The sequence below is a fragment of the Equus przewalskii genome, chromosome 6 (genome assembly GCF_037783145.1).
Source record: "Equus przewalskii isolate Varuska chromosome 6, EquPr2, whole genome shotgun sequence".
NCBI classification, from domain to species: domain Eukaryota; kingdom Metazoa; phylum Chordata; class Mammalia; order Perissodactyla; family Equidae; genus Equus; species Equus przewalskii.
The window spans coordinates 1573426-1587628 of record NC_091836.1 but is presented as its reverse complement, the minus strand read 5'-3'; the positions used below and the strand labels follow the sequence as shown (position 1 = coordinate 1587628).

Sequence of the window (14203 nt, the reverse complement as noted above, 5' to 3'; positions counted from 1 at the left end):
TTCCGTCACCGAGGAAAAAGTCCTATTAGCGCTGATGTCGCGGTTGCTGAGACTCAAGGAGCGTGGCAGGCTCGGTGGGGAGGGGACCATAACTGGCCAGTGGGGCCAGGTCAAGGTGACGGATCTTTAATCGGACAACAGTCTGAACTCACGTCTGGCGTGCGAATCGTGATGCACGGCATCCGTGAACTTTACAGCGGAGCATTCACTCTTATTTCTATGCCGGGGCCAGCACACCAGGGCCGAGAGCCAAATCCGGCCCTCCGCTTGCTTTTGTAAATAAAGTTTTATCGATACACAACTGCACCCATTCATTTCCGTATTGTCTATGGTGCTTTTGTGCAACGAGGGTTGAGTGGGCATGACGCAGACCCGATGGGCTGCAAAGACGGAAATAGTGACACTCTGGGTGTGCCCAGGTTGTCGGTGCCTGGTCTACACCACAGTGGGGGAAAGCAGTGTAGACGTGTTCTGTTTTCCCAGGAAGGGGCCATTATGGAAAACCCAAGTTTAAGGCAACTTTTAGCCAGCTACCCTCCCACGGTGCGTCCCTCCGGCCTCCGCCTCCTGTCTTTCGGTCGCCGTGGCCTACTTGCCTATGAGCTGGGCGGACACGATGGTGCCGTAGGCAGCCAGGGGGAGGCCTCGCCCCTGCAGCCTCGCGCGGAGACCCCGCTGCAGCAGCTCCTCCTCCAGGCCCGGGCTCAGCGTCTCCAGCGCTTGCAGCACAAAGTGCAGCCGGAAGTGCACGAGGACGCTGGAGTTCCCGTTCCTGCAGGCAGGAGACAGGCCCTTGGAGACGGAGGGCTCCTCTGCGCCGGAATCTTCCAGAATCTTTCCGGTCTCCAGCCGGGTTCCGTCACCCCCCCAGGAGGCCCCCGGCTCACCTGTAACTTAGCACCGTGCAGCCCACGCAGCTGGCCTCCAGCTCCGTCTCCTGAAAGCTGCTCACAAACTGCAACGGAAACACGGCAGCAAAGGCTGAGACCGCAGCGTGGGCTGCCGTCCCCTCAGGGGCCTGGCGTGGGGGGGCGCTGGAGGATGGGGTGTCCCACGGAAAAGCCCCTGCTCTTAAACTCATACACACGGTGAGTCACGGAGCTGGGTAACAGAGGGGGAGGGGCATTTTGAAGTTGTTCATGTGAAAATATTGCTCCATTAATGATGGATCCACACATGTGTCCATCCACATGCTGGAATATTACACAGCCATGAAGAGGAGCGAGGCCCTGACACAGCTGCACGTGGATCGACCTGAACACACGACGCTCAGGGAGAGAAGCAGACACAGAAGGACACACGGTGTGTGACCCCATTGACAGGAAACGTCCAGAACAGGCGGATCCACAGACAGACAGCGGGTTCATGGGGGCCAGGGGCTGGGGGGATAGGGTGGGGGGGATGCTGATGGGGACGGGGTTGCTTTTTGGGGGATGGAATGTTCTGGAATTAGAGGTGGTGGTCGCACAATTCTGTGAACATGCTAACTGGGATGTTGTCACTCCAGGTGCTGTCCCTAGCAACTCCAAGACTGGGGGTCCCAGGTCCCTCCCCGGCACCTCGTGTGACCTATACCGAGGGTGACCACATGTCCCCATTTGTCTGCTCTCCCAGTGCAATTACCGTCAGTGTCCCTGTTTACTGTCACAAGCCCTCTGACTTAGGTGCTGAATTGCGTGGTCACCCTCTCTGTTTCCTGTGCACACGTGATGTCATGCCTGTCGATTCTTCCTCCTGAAATTCTCTTATTCCAACCTGCTTGTCTGAACTTCAGTCTCTGGCTCCATGTCCCCATTGCCTGCCATCTAGACCTGCGTGTGCTGTCCCATAGAACATTCCACAAATTTCCAGAATGTTCCACTCAACCCCTATATGGCATCCGCCAGCCACAGGTGGCTATTGAGCATTTGAAACATGGCTGGTGCCACAGAGCAACTGATTTTTACATTCTATTTAATTTTAATTAATTTGTGGTTAAATTTCAAAACAGGGGGCCGGCCCGGTGGCGCAGTGGTTAAGTGCGCACGTTCTGCTTCAGCAGCCCGGGGTTCGCCGGTTCGGATCCTGGGTGCGGACATGGCACCGCTTGGCACGCCATGCTGTGGTAGGCGTCCCACATATAAAGTAGAAGGAGATGGGCATGGATGTGCGCTCAGGGCCAGTCTTCCTCAGCAAAAAAAAAAAGAGGAGGATTGGCCGCAGATGTCAGCTCAGGGCTAATCTTCCTCAAAAAAAAAAGATTCAAAACGGATACTCGATGCAATTACTGGAAAACTCTTAAGTGTGTTTGGAGCAACTTGAGTATGTAAATGTCAAGGGATCTAAATATGGATCAAGTATTCCTGATGGAAACTTAGCGTCCAAACCGACATGTGCGTATGAAATACACACTGGATTTTGAAGACATTGTACAAAGAAAGAAATGTGAAATATCTCAATTCCCCCTCTGTTTATGTTGATGGCACGTCGATATGGTATTATCTTAGATATTCTGGGTTAAATAAAATACAATATTATAATTAAAGTTACCTGGGTTTTTTTTCCTTAATGTGGCTACTAGAAAATTTTAAATGGCACGTGGGGCCCGTGTGACGTTGCTGTTGGACACTGCAGCGTTGGGGTGGGGAACTGAGTCAGCCCACCCCGGCCCGTGGGCCGAATTCGAATCATGGCCCGTTTTTGTACAGTTCACCAACTAACAATGGTTTTTACGTTTTTAAGTGGATGGAGAGAATCAAAAGAAAAATAGTATTTCATGGTGCATGAAAATGATGCAAATTTTCAACATGATGCAAATTTCAGTGTCCACCAATAAAGTTTTATTGGCACACAGCCGGTTCATTCATGTGTCATATACGGCGGCTTTGCAGCCACAATGGCAGAGCTGAGCAGTCAAGACAGAGACTGTCTGGCCCGGAAAAGCCAGAAATATCGACTCTCTGGCCTTATGGGAAAAGCCACCACCTCTAATTCCAGAACATTCCATCACCCCAACAAGAAGCCCCGTCTCCATCAGCATCACCCCCACCCCCTCCCCAGCCCCTGGCCCCCACAAGCCTGCTGTCTGTCTGTGGATCTGCCTGTTCTGGACGTTTCCCGTCAATGGGATCACACGCCGTGTGTCCTTCTGTGTCTGCTTCTCTCCCTGAGCGTCGTGTGTTCAGGTCCGTCCACGTGCGGCCGTGTCAGGGCCTCGCTCCTCTTCACAGCTGCGTAATATTCCAGCGTGTGGGGGGACACGTTTGTCTGTTGGTGGACACTCGGGTCGTGTCCGCCTCTTGGCCATTGTGAGTCATGGTGCTGTGGACATTCACGCACAAGTTTCAGTGTGGACGTGAGTTTGCGCTTCTTTTGGGTGGACCCTGAGGAGCGGAATTGCTGGGTCCAGGGGTGTCCATCCGAGGTGGTGAACCATCCCAGGACCCGCCAGACTTTCCCGCAGCAGCTGCCCCATTTCACGTCCCCCCTGGAATGCAGCTCACAGCCTTGGCACATGGGCTACAAATCCCACAGGAGTCGGTCCCCGGGATGTGGCTCCCCCTGCATTCTAGAATGCACCAGCCCTGGCCACGCGGGCCTCGTCCTGTTGGTCCCAGGCCCTGCCCCGCCCTGCCGCCCGGCGGCCCCGGGTCCGGCCTCACCAGTGTCTGCAGGGCGGCGGTCAGCGCGCGGTGGTAGGCCGAGCCCTCCCGCTGCAGGCTGGCGGCGTAGCGCAGGCCCCCCAGCCGGGCCGCGTGCTCCACGGCGACGCCCTGCGTGGAGAAGGAGGCTGCGGGGACACCGGGCCGTGAGAGAGCCCCCCAGGGTCGGCCCGCCACCTGGGGGGGGTCCCCCCGACAGACAGGCAAGTTGACTTCCCGAGCGATTAGTAACGGGGCCCCGTGCTCAGCTCCCCGGGGCACCCCCTGGAAGGCCCCCAGGTAGCACGCATGGCCCCAGATGTCCCCAGGTCTGGACGAGGGCAGCGCTGGAGCCCCAAACAGCTTGACCGGCCTCAGGAGACCGTCCCTCCACTTTGGAACCAGAGGCCCCACATCCTCCCCAGGGAGGGGGCACCGAATCCCGCAGGGGCCTCACCACCGCCCCCTACCCACCCTCGGCGACAACACGGGTCCCAGCTGTCGGAAAGGCTCCCAATGGTAGAGAATAATAATCATAAAAGGTTTGAGAGTGAAGAATACGATGGCAACCACCGAAACCGTGAAGGCTGGTTCCCAATTCTCATGAATATTCTTTGAGATAGAACTTGGGTGATCGTTTATTCAATAGACAGAACACATATTTTAAGCCGATTCTAAAAACGGTTGGTTTTCTCATTCAAGAAACAAGAGAACAGCCGAGCCCCGCTGTGTGGACCACTGTGCTGGGAGCCCAGCCTCCCCGTGGAGCCTCTGAAAGCATCGTGGGCTCTGGGAGTGGGAGAAGGAGCTCAGAGCCCCCGGCGCCTCCCCCAGCGTCCCCGCGGCTAACGTCTACAGTGGAAATTTCCAGCAGCCTGGAGACATTCCCATTTTAATTAAAGAAAATTTTAAAAATTTTAAGCACCTCTGAAAGCCTTCCTTAGTTTCAAGGGTCTGCGGGGGGTTATGTTTATCTGTTGTGCACAAAATGTGTCTGTGCTTCTAGAAGGCAGGTATGAAACGCTGCCCCCGCCTCTCCCTGGTGTGAGGAGATGCACACACACGTGAACACACATACATACGTGCACACTCCCCAACCATACACACTCAGATATGTGTGCACACACAAAAACACACATGCGTGCACACACTCACATGCACACAATAATATACATGCCTGCACGCAATGCACGTGTGAACATATACACACAATATACACTGATACATGTGTACACGTGCATACACACGTAAACACACATGCATGCACGCTCACACAATGCACCCAATCATACACACGCACACACGTGTGCACACACATGCACGCAATAATATTCACTCATACACGTGTGCACGCATGTGCACATGTAAACACATACATGCACACTCACACAGTGCACCCAATCATACACATTCACACACGTGTGCGCACACAGCAACATTCACACGTGAACATGCACGCGCACACACAACACACGCATACGCACATGCACACATACACCCTATGCACACATGCACACACTCATACGGCACACACACAACACACTTGCACACCGAGCCCAATTTTCCTGCAGTTGATGCCCGCAGCCACTAGGGGGCCTCCGTGAGACGTGCCGGGCTGCGAGCTGGGGTGGCCGTTCCACAAAGATGTAGATAAATTAGGGGGATCCACGTAGGATTGCAACTTATTATTTCTCCACATGAGAACATCCCCCCAACTGCCACTGACTATCACCATTTCATAAAAGAAAAGGGCCTCTCACATCCCCAAATAAAACTGCAGGACGCCCCTCATGTCAGAATAAGCCCCATTCCAGAGCAGGGCTGCCCAGCCCAACGTCCCGTGATGACAGAACCTTCTAGATCTGCACCGTGCACCACAGTAGCCCTGAGCCACTGAAACGTGGCTGGTGGGGACCGAGGAATTGAGTTTTAAGCATTATTTGATTTTAATTGATTTAACTCTAGACAGCCCCTGGGGCTGGGGGCTCCCGGCTTGGACAGCACGGATGGACAGCGGGATGCAGGACAGCACACGGTTCGTAGGTATCTTTCGGCCGGTCTGTTCAAACGTGAAAAGAGCTTCCTTTGTTTATTTTTGTAACTGGAGCCCCCCATCGTATAGACGGGTCACGGTTTTGTATGATTCACCGCAAATAATGTGAAAATATACGGGGAGCGAATATGAAATAGGAGTCATTGTTGATTGTGGGCGGCAGGAATATAAACAATTATTCATTTTTTATAATTTTTGGTATTTTTCAAATTTCTCAGGAGTTTAAAAAAGCTCATTTCACCATCCCTAGTTGTCTCCTTTTCACCCCGTCAGTGGGAAATCTGAAATTTGCAGGTATTGAGTTGCCCGCCCAGATGGGAGCTAAGCGCGCCCCGTACCCTGCACCTGGCCTGCATGTCTGAGCTCTGGGGGGGGCTTGGAGGACCAGCCTTCAATCCCACGCTTGCACGCCCAGCCCTTTGCTCTGCGATTATCGTGCAGACTCCACTGAGCCACTGCCGAGCGTCTCTGTGCAAGTCGCCTGGTGTGTGAACCCGGGCAAGCCCCCAGCCACTCACCCACGAGGGCTCCCAGGGTGATGACGATGATGCTGGTGGCCACGACAGCAGAGAGGGCCGCTCGGCAGCATGCGGCATCTGGAGCAGGGACTTCCTTTGTGGCCCCGGGCGTGAGCTGTAAGTCACCCACGGTGGGCTCCATGGCTCCCGGACACGGGGACCGCGACCTGGATGCCAGCAAAAAAGGGACAGAGGAAGTGGGTCAGAGTAGAAGGCGTTTCTCTTTCCCTAAGCAGGGGTCTTCTTGTGCAGACGTGAGGCCACCAACAGAGTCCAGTGCCAGCAGACTCCACTCACAAAAGTCACAAAAAAGAGATTCAACCTGACTGATGGCCGGGCTGGTGCACGCGGGCTCCCTGTGGGCCACAGGGGTCCATTGCTAGAAAGAATGTGTGAGCTTCCCAGGGCTGCTGTAACAGATTGCCACAAACCTAGTGGCTTAAAGGAACACAGATTTTTTTATCTTACAGTTCTGGAGGTCAGAAGTCTAAAAGGAAGGGCTATGTTCCTCGCGGAGGCCCCAGGGGAGGAGTCGTGTCCCGCCTCCTCCAGCTTCCAGAGGCGCCACGTCCTGGGCTCGGGGCCCCTTCCTCCATCCGCACGGCCAGCAGCGCAGCGTCTCCATCTCGGCCTCTGACCCTCCCACCTCCCTCTGATGACACTGGGCCCCCTGAGAATCCAGAACCAACCCCCATCTCAGGGTCCTTGACTTAACCCCTCTGAAAAGTCCCTCTGCCACATAAGGTGACATATTCATAGGTTCCAGGATCAGGATGTGGACATCTTTGGGGGCCGTTATTCAGCCTGCAATAGAAGAGCATAAAGATACAGAGAGAACAAGATGGAGCCTGACTTATTTCTAGCTCTGATGCCCATGGGGTCCTTTGTGGCCCTGGGCGCTCTCTCTATGACCATCCACAGCCACCAGCATCCCCACTGGAGGGACACATCTCTCTCGAGTCCCTCCCTTGACAGTCTATCACGTATTTACTGTCGCTGGGATCTCAGCTCCATCAAAATTGGCAAATGTTTAACAACTGGCTCCCTGATGGGGGGAGGAGCCTCAATTTGTAGCATCTGCCAATTTCCGTGGTGTAAATGTTCCCACTCTGGCTGATTTCTAGCTGCTCGCACGACACCATTGAACAGAGTTGGGACAAGATGCACAGTGTGAACTGCTGACTCGAAAAATCTCAAAATGAGTTTTTTCAGGAATAGCCAAAAGAATTGCAATCTCAGATGTGCATGCCATGACAAGCCATAGGCAAATGCGGAGAAGGAAGCAGGGGAGCTGCTTTTATACAGAAAGCGGGAGAGGGAGGGCCTGTTCTAAGCGAGCCCATTGGGGGAAAGTAGCAGTTCAGGGCAGCAACGGCTTCTCATTGGCTGAGCTGCAGAAGCTTCTCATTGGTTGAGCTGCAGGGATTCTCATTGGCTAAACTGCAGGGATTCTCATTGGCTGAGCTGTGGGGCTTCTCATTGGCTGAGCTGTGGAGGCTTCTCATTGGCTGAGCTGCTGGGATTCTCATTGGCTGGGCTGCAGAGGCTTCTCATTGGCTGAGCTGTGGGTTTTCTCATTGGCTGCGCTGCTGCTGGGCAGGGAGAGAAATCTTCCTCCAGTAGTAAAGTAGTTGTACTTCTGGTCCAAGATACAGGCATCTGTCAATCTTCCAGTTTGGTGTCATTGAGGATGTGGGATGGGCGAGAGCTTCCCCTACAGGACTTCTCGACTCCAGTTGAGTTAAGGTTTCTTTTATTAATTTCCACAGGACGCTGTATAAACTTTCCACCGTACAGATATGACAGATGTAAATAACCCCACGATCCTAGACCCGAGCTCCGCACATTTCCTATAAAGGACTCGAGGGTAAACATTGTCATCTTTGTGAGCCATATGGTCTGGCTCACAACGACTGGACTCTGCGGATAAGGAACTAACTGTGTTACAGGCAACATGTGAACAGCTGGACGTGCCCTGGTTCCCATCACACTTCCTTATGGACGCTGAAATCTGAATCCCATATAATATTCACACTGCACGAAATATGCTTCTCCTTTGATCACTTAAAACGCAAAAATAACGGAGCTCTAGGGCTGCGTAGATGCAGGTGGCAGACCAGATGTGACCCGAGGGCTGAGGTTGCCCCCCACCCCGGGGAGGGGGGGAGATAATTGTAAAATATGGGAAAATAAATAGGAAGCGGTGAATTTGGAGTGCTTAGTGACTTGCTTTGTAATATAATTTTTAAAACTGTGAGTTTATAGAACTTAATCTTTGATAATGTCTGAGTTTAATCATCAGCTTCCAAAATTCCTGAAACTTTAGCAATCGGCTCTCCCAAGGTGGGGTGGGGGGGGCAATGTCGGCTCCAGTGCACTGTAGTTGCCACCATCTGCTGTGCTGCCCCTCGTATTTGCGACGCCCAGAACGTGCCCAGCGCCCAGCAAGTGATGATGGAAGGATGGCCCTCTCGCTGGCCCCTCAGTTTCACCGAGTCTACCAGAAGCCCCTAGCTCCCCCCAGACCTGCTCCTCCTCCATTTCCTGCATTCCTGGAGCCCGAATTCACTCAGGGGGAGCCCCACAGCCACAGCAGCCCCTGCACGTTGGGTGAACGCCTGGGGAGGGACTTCTCAAACCCCAGTGTGCCCCACGGATCCTCCAGAATCATGTTAAAATGCAGCCTCTGGGTGAGCAGGTCTGGGGTAAGACAGAGATTCCTCGTTTCTAACACCCTCCCCGCGGTGCCGACGCTGCTGGTCCGCAGGGGGGTCTCTGTTTGTTCAGACGGTTCCTTCGTCACCCACCCAGCCTCTCCCACAGTGCCAGGAGCCCGGACGACGCTGTCTCCCCCACCCCCCAGCTCAAGACCAGTCTAATGTCGGATATTTTGCTTTGGGTTCTAAAGTAGACTTTATGTTTTAGAACAGTTTTAGAAGTACAGAAAAATTGAGAAGGCAGTTGCTATGGACTGACTCGTGACCCCCTCCAATCCACGTGTTGAGGTCCTAACCCCAGAGAAGCAACTGTATGTGGAAATAGGGCTTTTGGGGGGGAGATTAAGGTTATGTGAGGTCACAGGGGTGGGGCCCTGACCCTATGGACTTAGTATCCTCGTAAGAAGAGACACCAGAGAGCTCTCTCTCCGCGAGCACAGAGGAAAGGCCGTGTGGGGCCACAGCGAGACGGTGGTCGTCTGCACGCCGAGAGGAGAGCCCTCACCAGGATCAGGACCTAGTGACACCTTCATCTGGGACTTCCAGCCTCCAGAACTGCGAGACGGTAAATGTGTGTCCTTGAAGCTCCCATCTGTGATATTTTGTTCTGGCCGCCAGAGCAGACGGAGACACTGCTGTGGAGCGTCCCCATACGCTGGGCCTCAGTTTCCCCAGTTGTCCACATCTTACATGGGTGCGGTACATCTGTCACGATTCATGAACTAATATCGATACATTATGATTAACCAAAGTCTGTTCAGAGTCCTCAGTTTCCCCTGATGTCCTTCTCTGTCCCAGAACCCCACGGGACACTCAGTCCTCACGCCTCCTTATGCCCCTGTGGGCCGTGACAGTTTCTCAGACTTTCTTGTTTCCGATGCCCCGGGGCAGTCTCCGTATTTTGGGGAACGCCCCTCTCTTGGGGTTCGTCTGGCGTTTTTCTCACGGTTAGACTGGGGAGGTGGGTCTTGGGGGTGTCAGGTGGAGCCCTCCCCACCGTCGAGCCCCCCATCTCCGCTCTCGGGGTGTGTGCAGCAGCCTTATCTATGCTCTGTGGCCTCCGCTTTTGGTCCAGGTGAATGTCCCCTCCTCCAGGGAGCCCTCCTGACCTCTTGCACCCCCAGTCACAGACCCTCCTTTCTCGCGTTCATGGAGTGTTGTGTCTGCAATTAGTTCCTCCCTGGGATCCCGTCCAGCCCACTTTGTCCAAGGGTCGTGTTTTTCGCTGACTTACCTGTTACCACAAGTAAAGTCAGCCAAGCAGAAAGCCAAGAGGGGCAGAGGACAGCCCGGTCCCAGCGCAGACTGACCTCATCTTACAGGGAAACGTCTAGTCCAGCAGTTGGCCGGCCCCCCGCTTGTTTTTATAAATAAAATTTTATTGAGACATAGACACGCCCATTTGATGACATCAGCGCTTCTCCACTGGGGGTGAATTTGCCTTCCACGTGACATGTGGCCACGTCTGGAGGCATTTGTGGTTGTCACAACTGGGGCTGCTCCTGGCATCGAATGGGAGGGGGCCAGGAGGCTGCTCGACACCCCACAGTGCCCAGGACACCCATCTCACCCCAGAGAATGACCCAGCCCAAGAAGTCAACAGTATCGAGCTTGAGAAAGCCTGTGGTGCCTGCTATCTTTGGCCGCCTTCAGGACACAATGGCAGAGTTGAGAAGTCACAACGAGACCAATTTGGGCTGCAAAGCCAAAAATAGTTACTCTCTGGCCCTTTAGAAATATTGCCAGTCCTTGCTAACGGCCACCCCCAGCTGGTAAGTCGTCACTAAAGTATTGATGTTTACAAATATGAGGACCAGAGTTTGCCCGGGTGTCCCAGCGCAGGTGGCTGGTGAAGTGGCCTTCTCCTTCTGCTCGTCACTTGCTGTCTTTGGGGCGGTGGCTTCACCCCCGTGAGGCCCGTGAGATGCTGCGTGCTTGGAAAGTGGGTCACGAAGCACCATCTGAGAGCTTGTCAGCCCCCGAGAGATGAATTAACGCCTGTGGCAGACGGATTCCAAGATGGCGACCATGACCTGCCTCCTGGGGGTCGCACCTCTGCCCACGAGTGGACGGGCCTGCGACTTGCTTCTAACCCATAGACCAGGGCAAAGGGGGTGGGATATAACTGATTATCTGTATGTGATTACGTTACATCAGATTATAATGCCCATCTTGCTCAGAGACTCTGTCTTGCTGGCTTTGGTGAACCAGGTGGCCATGTTGGGGACGTCCACACAGCAAGGGGCTGAGGGCGGCCTGCCGTCCACAGCCGGAAAGAAAATGGAGCCCTCGGTCTTGCAACCACGTGGAACTGAATTCCGCCGACAACCTCGTGAGCTTGGAGGCTGATCCTCTGCCAGTCGAGGCCTCAGATGAGACAGCAATCTCCACTGACACCTTGATGTCAGTCCTATAAGGGACCCTGAGCAGTGGACCCAGCTGAGCTGTGCCCGGACCCCTGACCCACGGACACCGAGAGGTCACAGATGTGTGTAGCTTTAAGCCACTCAGCTCGCAGCAATATTGTTTTGCAGCCTAGAAAACAAATACGACGCCACTTGATCCATGAAATGCCATTCAAGAGTTAATTGTCGGCTTCATTTTTCTACGTCTGCAAAATTTGAGCCAGAGGCTGTTTGTCCATCGTGACAGTGAACGCTGTTTTTTATAAATCGCTTATCAGGAAGGCTGCAGGGTGAGAAATAGCTGTGCGATGTAACGTCTCTGGTCTCTGGCCTCCAGCTTCCCCTCCGTCGGACGGGCGGGACGAAATCCTGCCATCCGGTCAATCTGTCCCTCTCCGGGATCTTAAGTTCTCAGAAAGCAGAGCTGAGAGGGTGCGACATGCTGAGGGCTGGCACTTCTGCCTCTGAAACGTCTCAGCGTCAAGAGCCAACCAATTCTCTTTTTCCCTTAAAGCAGCTGGTTTCTGCCACTTGCCGATCAGAACCCTCATCCAAGTCTTGGATGCGCCAACGCAGCCCCGGCCCCCCGGAGATCACTCTCTCACGTTCCTGACCCCTGAGCACACCTTTCCTCCAAAGCCAATGTGTTCTCCAGCAGCCCCTTTTCTCCGAGGGGATGAATCACCTTTAGGATTTCTGAAGAGGTGGATCCGGTTACCTGCCCTCGCCTCGGCGCCCCCGGGATGCTGCGTGGGCGCAGAATGACTCATACCTGCCCTCCGATACGTTTTCCCCCTCTTAGAACACGGCAGAGAAGGAAGCTGGGGGACCATCCCATCCGATTTCCCTTGACGGGGCTCCACGGAGGTGCCCACTGGGCCGGGTGCCTCCCTGGAGGGAGTGAGGCTGCTTTTGAGGCCCGTAGGGATGAACGGCAGGCCTGGGTGTCAGATAAAATACAGGACATCCGGTTAAACTTGAATTTCAGACAGACAAAGCATCCTTCTGTAGCATGGCGGCCCTGGGATGGTTGACTTCATGCGTCTGCTTGGCTAGGATGGGGTGCCCAGTTGTTTGGTCAAACATTATTCTAGATGTTGCTGGGAAGGTGATTTGTAGATGAGATTAACATTTAAATTAGCAGATGTTGACTAAAGAAGATCAGCTTCCATAATGTGGGTGGGCCTCGTCCAATCAGTTGAAGGCATTTGGAGAAAAGACTGCGGTCCCCCAAGAAGGCATGAATTTTGCCTCCAGGTTCCCTTTGTACTTGAGCTGCAACAGGAACTCTTCCTGCTCCTGCTGATTTCAGACCTGTCGGCCCCTGTAATCGTGGGAAACAATTCCTTAAAATGCGCCCCACCCCCACCACTCGTGCTCTCTCTCTCTCTCTCTCTATTCTATTCTGTTTCTCTGGAGAACCCTAAAACAGTCCCTAATACGTCTTGGGCAATATTTGGGACACACTTATACTAAAAAATAGTATTTGTTGTTTATCTGAAATTCAAATTTATCTGAGCATCCTGTCTTTCTATTGTTAAGTGTGGAATCCTACGCTGGGGCCCGGCCAGAATGTTCCATCCTCAGGGAAACGGGTCCCTCCTGAGAACGACCACTCTGTGCCTCGCTGCCACCATCCGGAGCCGACGAGAAAGGAGAGCTGCGCGGGGGTGGTGGGCAGCGGGGCCGTGTAACACTCACCCTTTATTCTTACACTTGAGCTGAATTGCTTTCCGAGAAGCCAGGGAATCTCTAAGAATCACTTGATGAAATGCTTTAGGGACAAAGACTGCAAGATTCACTTCTGTGATTAGAGCTGGAAACTCAAATTCGGCGAATGAGCTCATCGACAACCCCCCCAACACGCACACTCTATTCATTCACACCCCGCTGCCTCCCACCCTCACCCCTGGGTTTTCTAAACTGTCTTGTCATCACCATCATTAGGGGCCCTTCTGCTATTTAGCATCGAATATAGAAGCACCATTCATTCAGCTTTCCGTCCGTCCCATATTGACGCCGGGCCGGGCCTGGCTGCTCTGGGCTGGGTACCCAGCCCCGAATGAGACAGATGCGACTCCCAGCTCACAGAGCTGAAATCTTAGTGGCAGAGACCCAAAGAAATTAAAATGACAGCTACGATAAAGGCTGGAAAACAGAGACGTGTCCGTGGGGGATTTGAGTCTGGGTAAAAGGGAGCTTTGATCTGGAGAGGGGATCAGGGAGGGTCTCCCGAGGGAGAGACGAGTTACCTGAGTTCTGAAGGATAAACAGGAATTCAGTAAGTGCCCAGTGGAAGGAACGGATGTCCACACCGTAAGAGCAAAATGTGTAAACGCCCTGGGGCAGGAGGGAGGAAGGAAGGGCCAACGTGGAGAAAGTGTGTCAGTCAGCTACTGCTGCGTAACGAATTACCACCGACGCGGAAGCTTAAAACAGCACACATTTACCGTCTCGTGGTTTCCATGGGTCAGGATTCTGGCACGTGGCGGCTCCGTCCTCTGCTCGGGGTCTCCCAGGCTGCAGTCAAGGCGTCACCTGGGCTGTGTTTTCACCCAAAAGCTTAACCGGGAAAGGGTCCACTTCCAAGCTCCCTGCTGTTGGCAGAATTTGTTTTCTCGTGGTTGTAGGACTGAGGTCCCCACTTGCTTGCTGGCTGTCGGTCAGGGTTTGCCCTCAGCTCCCAGGGGCCTCCGGCTCACAGGCCCCCCGACAACGTGGTAGTGACTTCTTCCAAGCCAGCAGGAGAAACCCACTCTGGTCTGCCAGGACGCGGAGTCTTGTAGAATGTGACGTATTTGTGGGAGCTACATCCTGGCCCTTTGCACGTCCCATGTCACTTAATCAAGGATGGGGGGAGGACCATGGCTTCATAGTCCTTTCAACTGGC

General features: G+C 53.8%; 1 protein-coding gene across 1 annotated transcript in view; it reads right to left on the bottom strand.

Annotated features, from left to right (window-relative positions):
* TMPRSS9 (transmembrane serine protease 9) overlaps positions 1–14203 on the bottom strand; it is a 44320-nt gene that overhangs the window by 16096 nt on the left and 14021 nt on the right. The window contains exons 2-5 of the mRNA XM_070622451.1: positions 6192–6358; positions 3642–3769; positions 888–955; positions 597–772 (exon numbers count right to left, since the gene is read on the bottom strand). Of these exons, the coding sequence (XP_070478552.1) occupies positions 597–772; positions 888–955; positions 3642–3769; positions 6192–6333 (514 nt within the window). The 5' untranslated portion in view covers positions 6334–6358. The remainder of the gene's footprint in view (positions 1–596; positions 773–887; positions 956–3641; positions 3770–6191; positions 6359–14203) is intronic.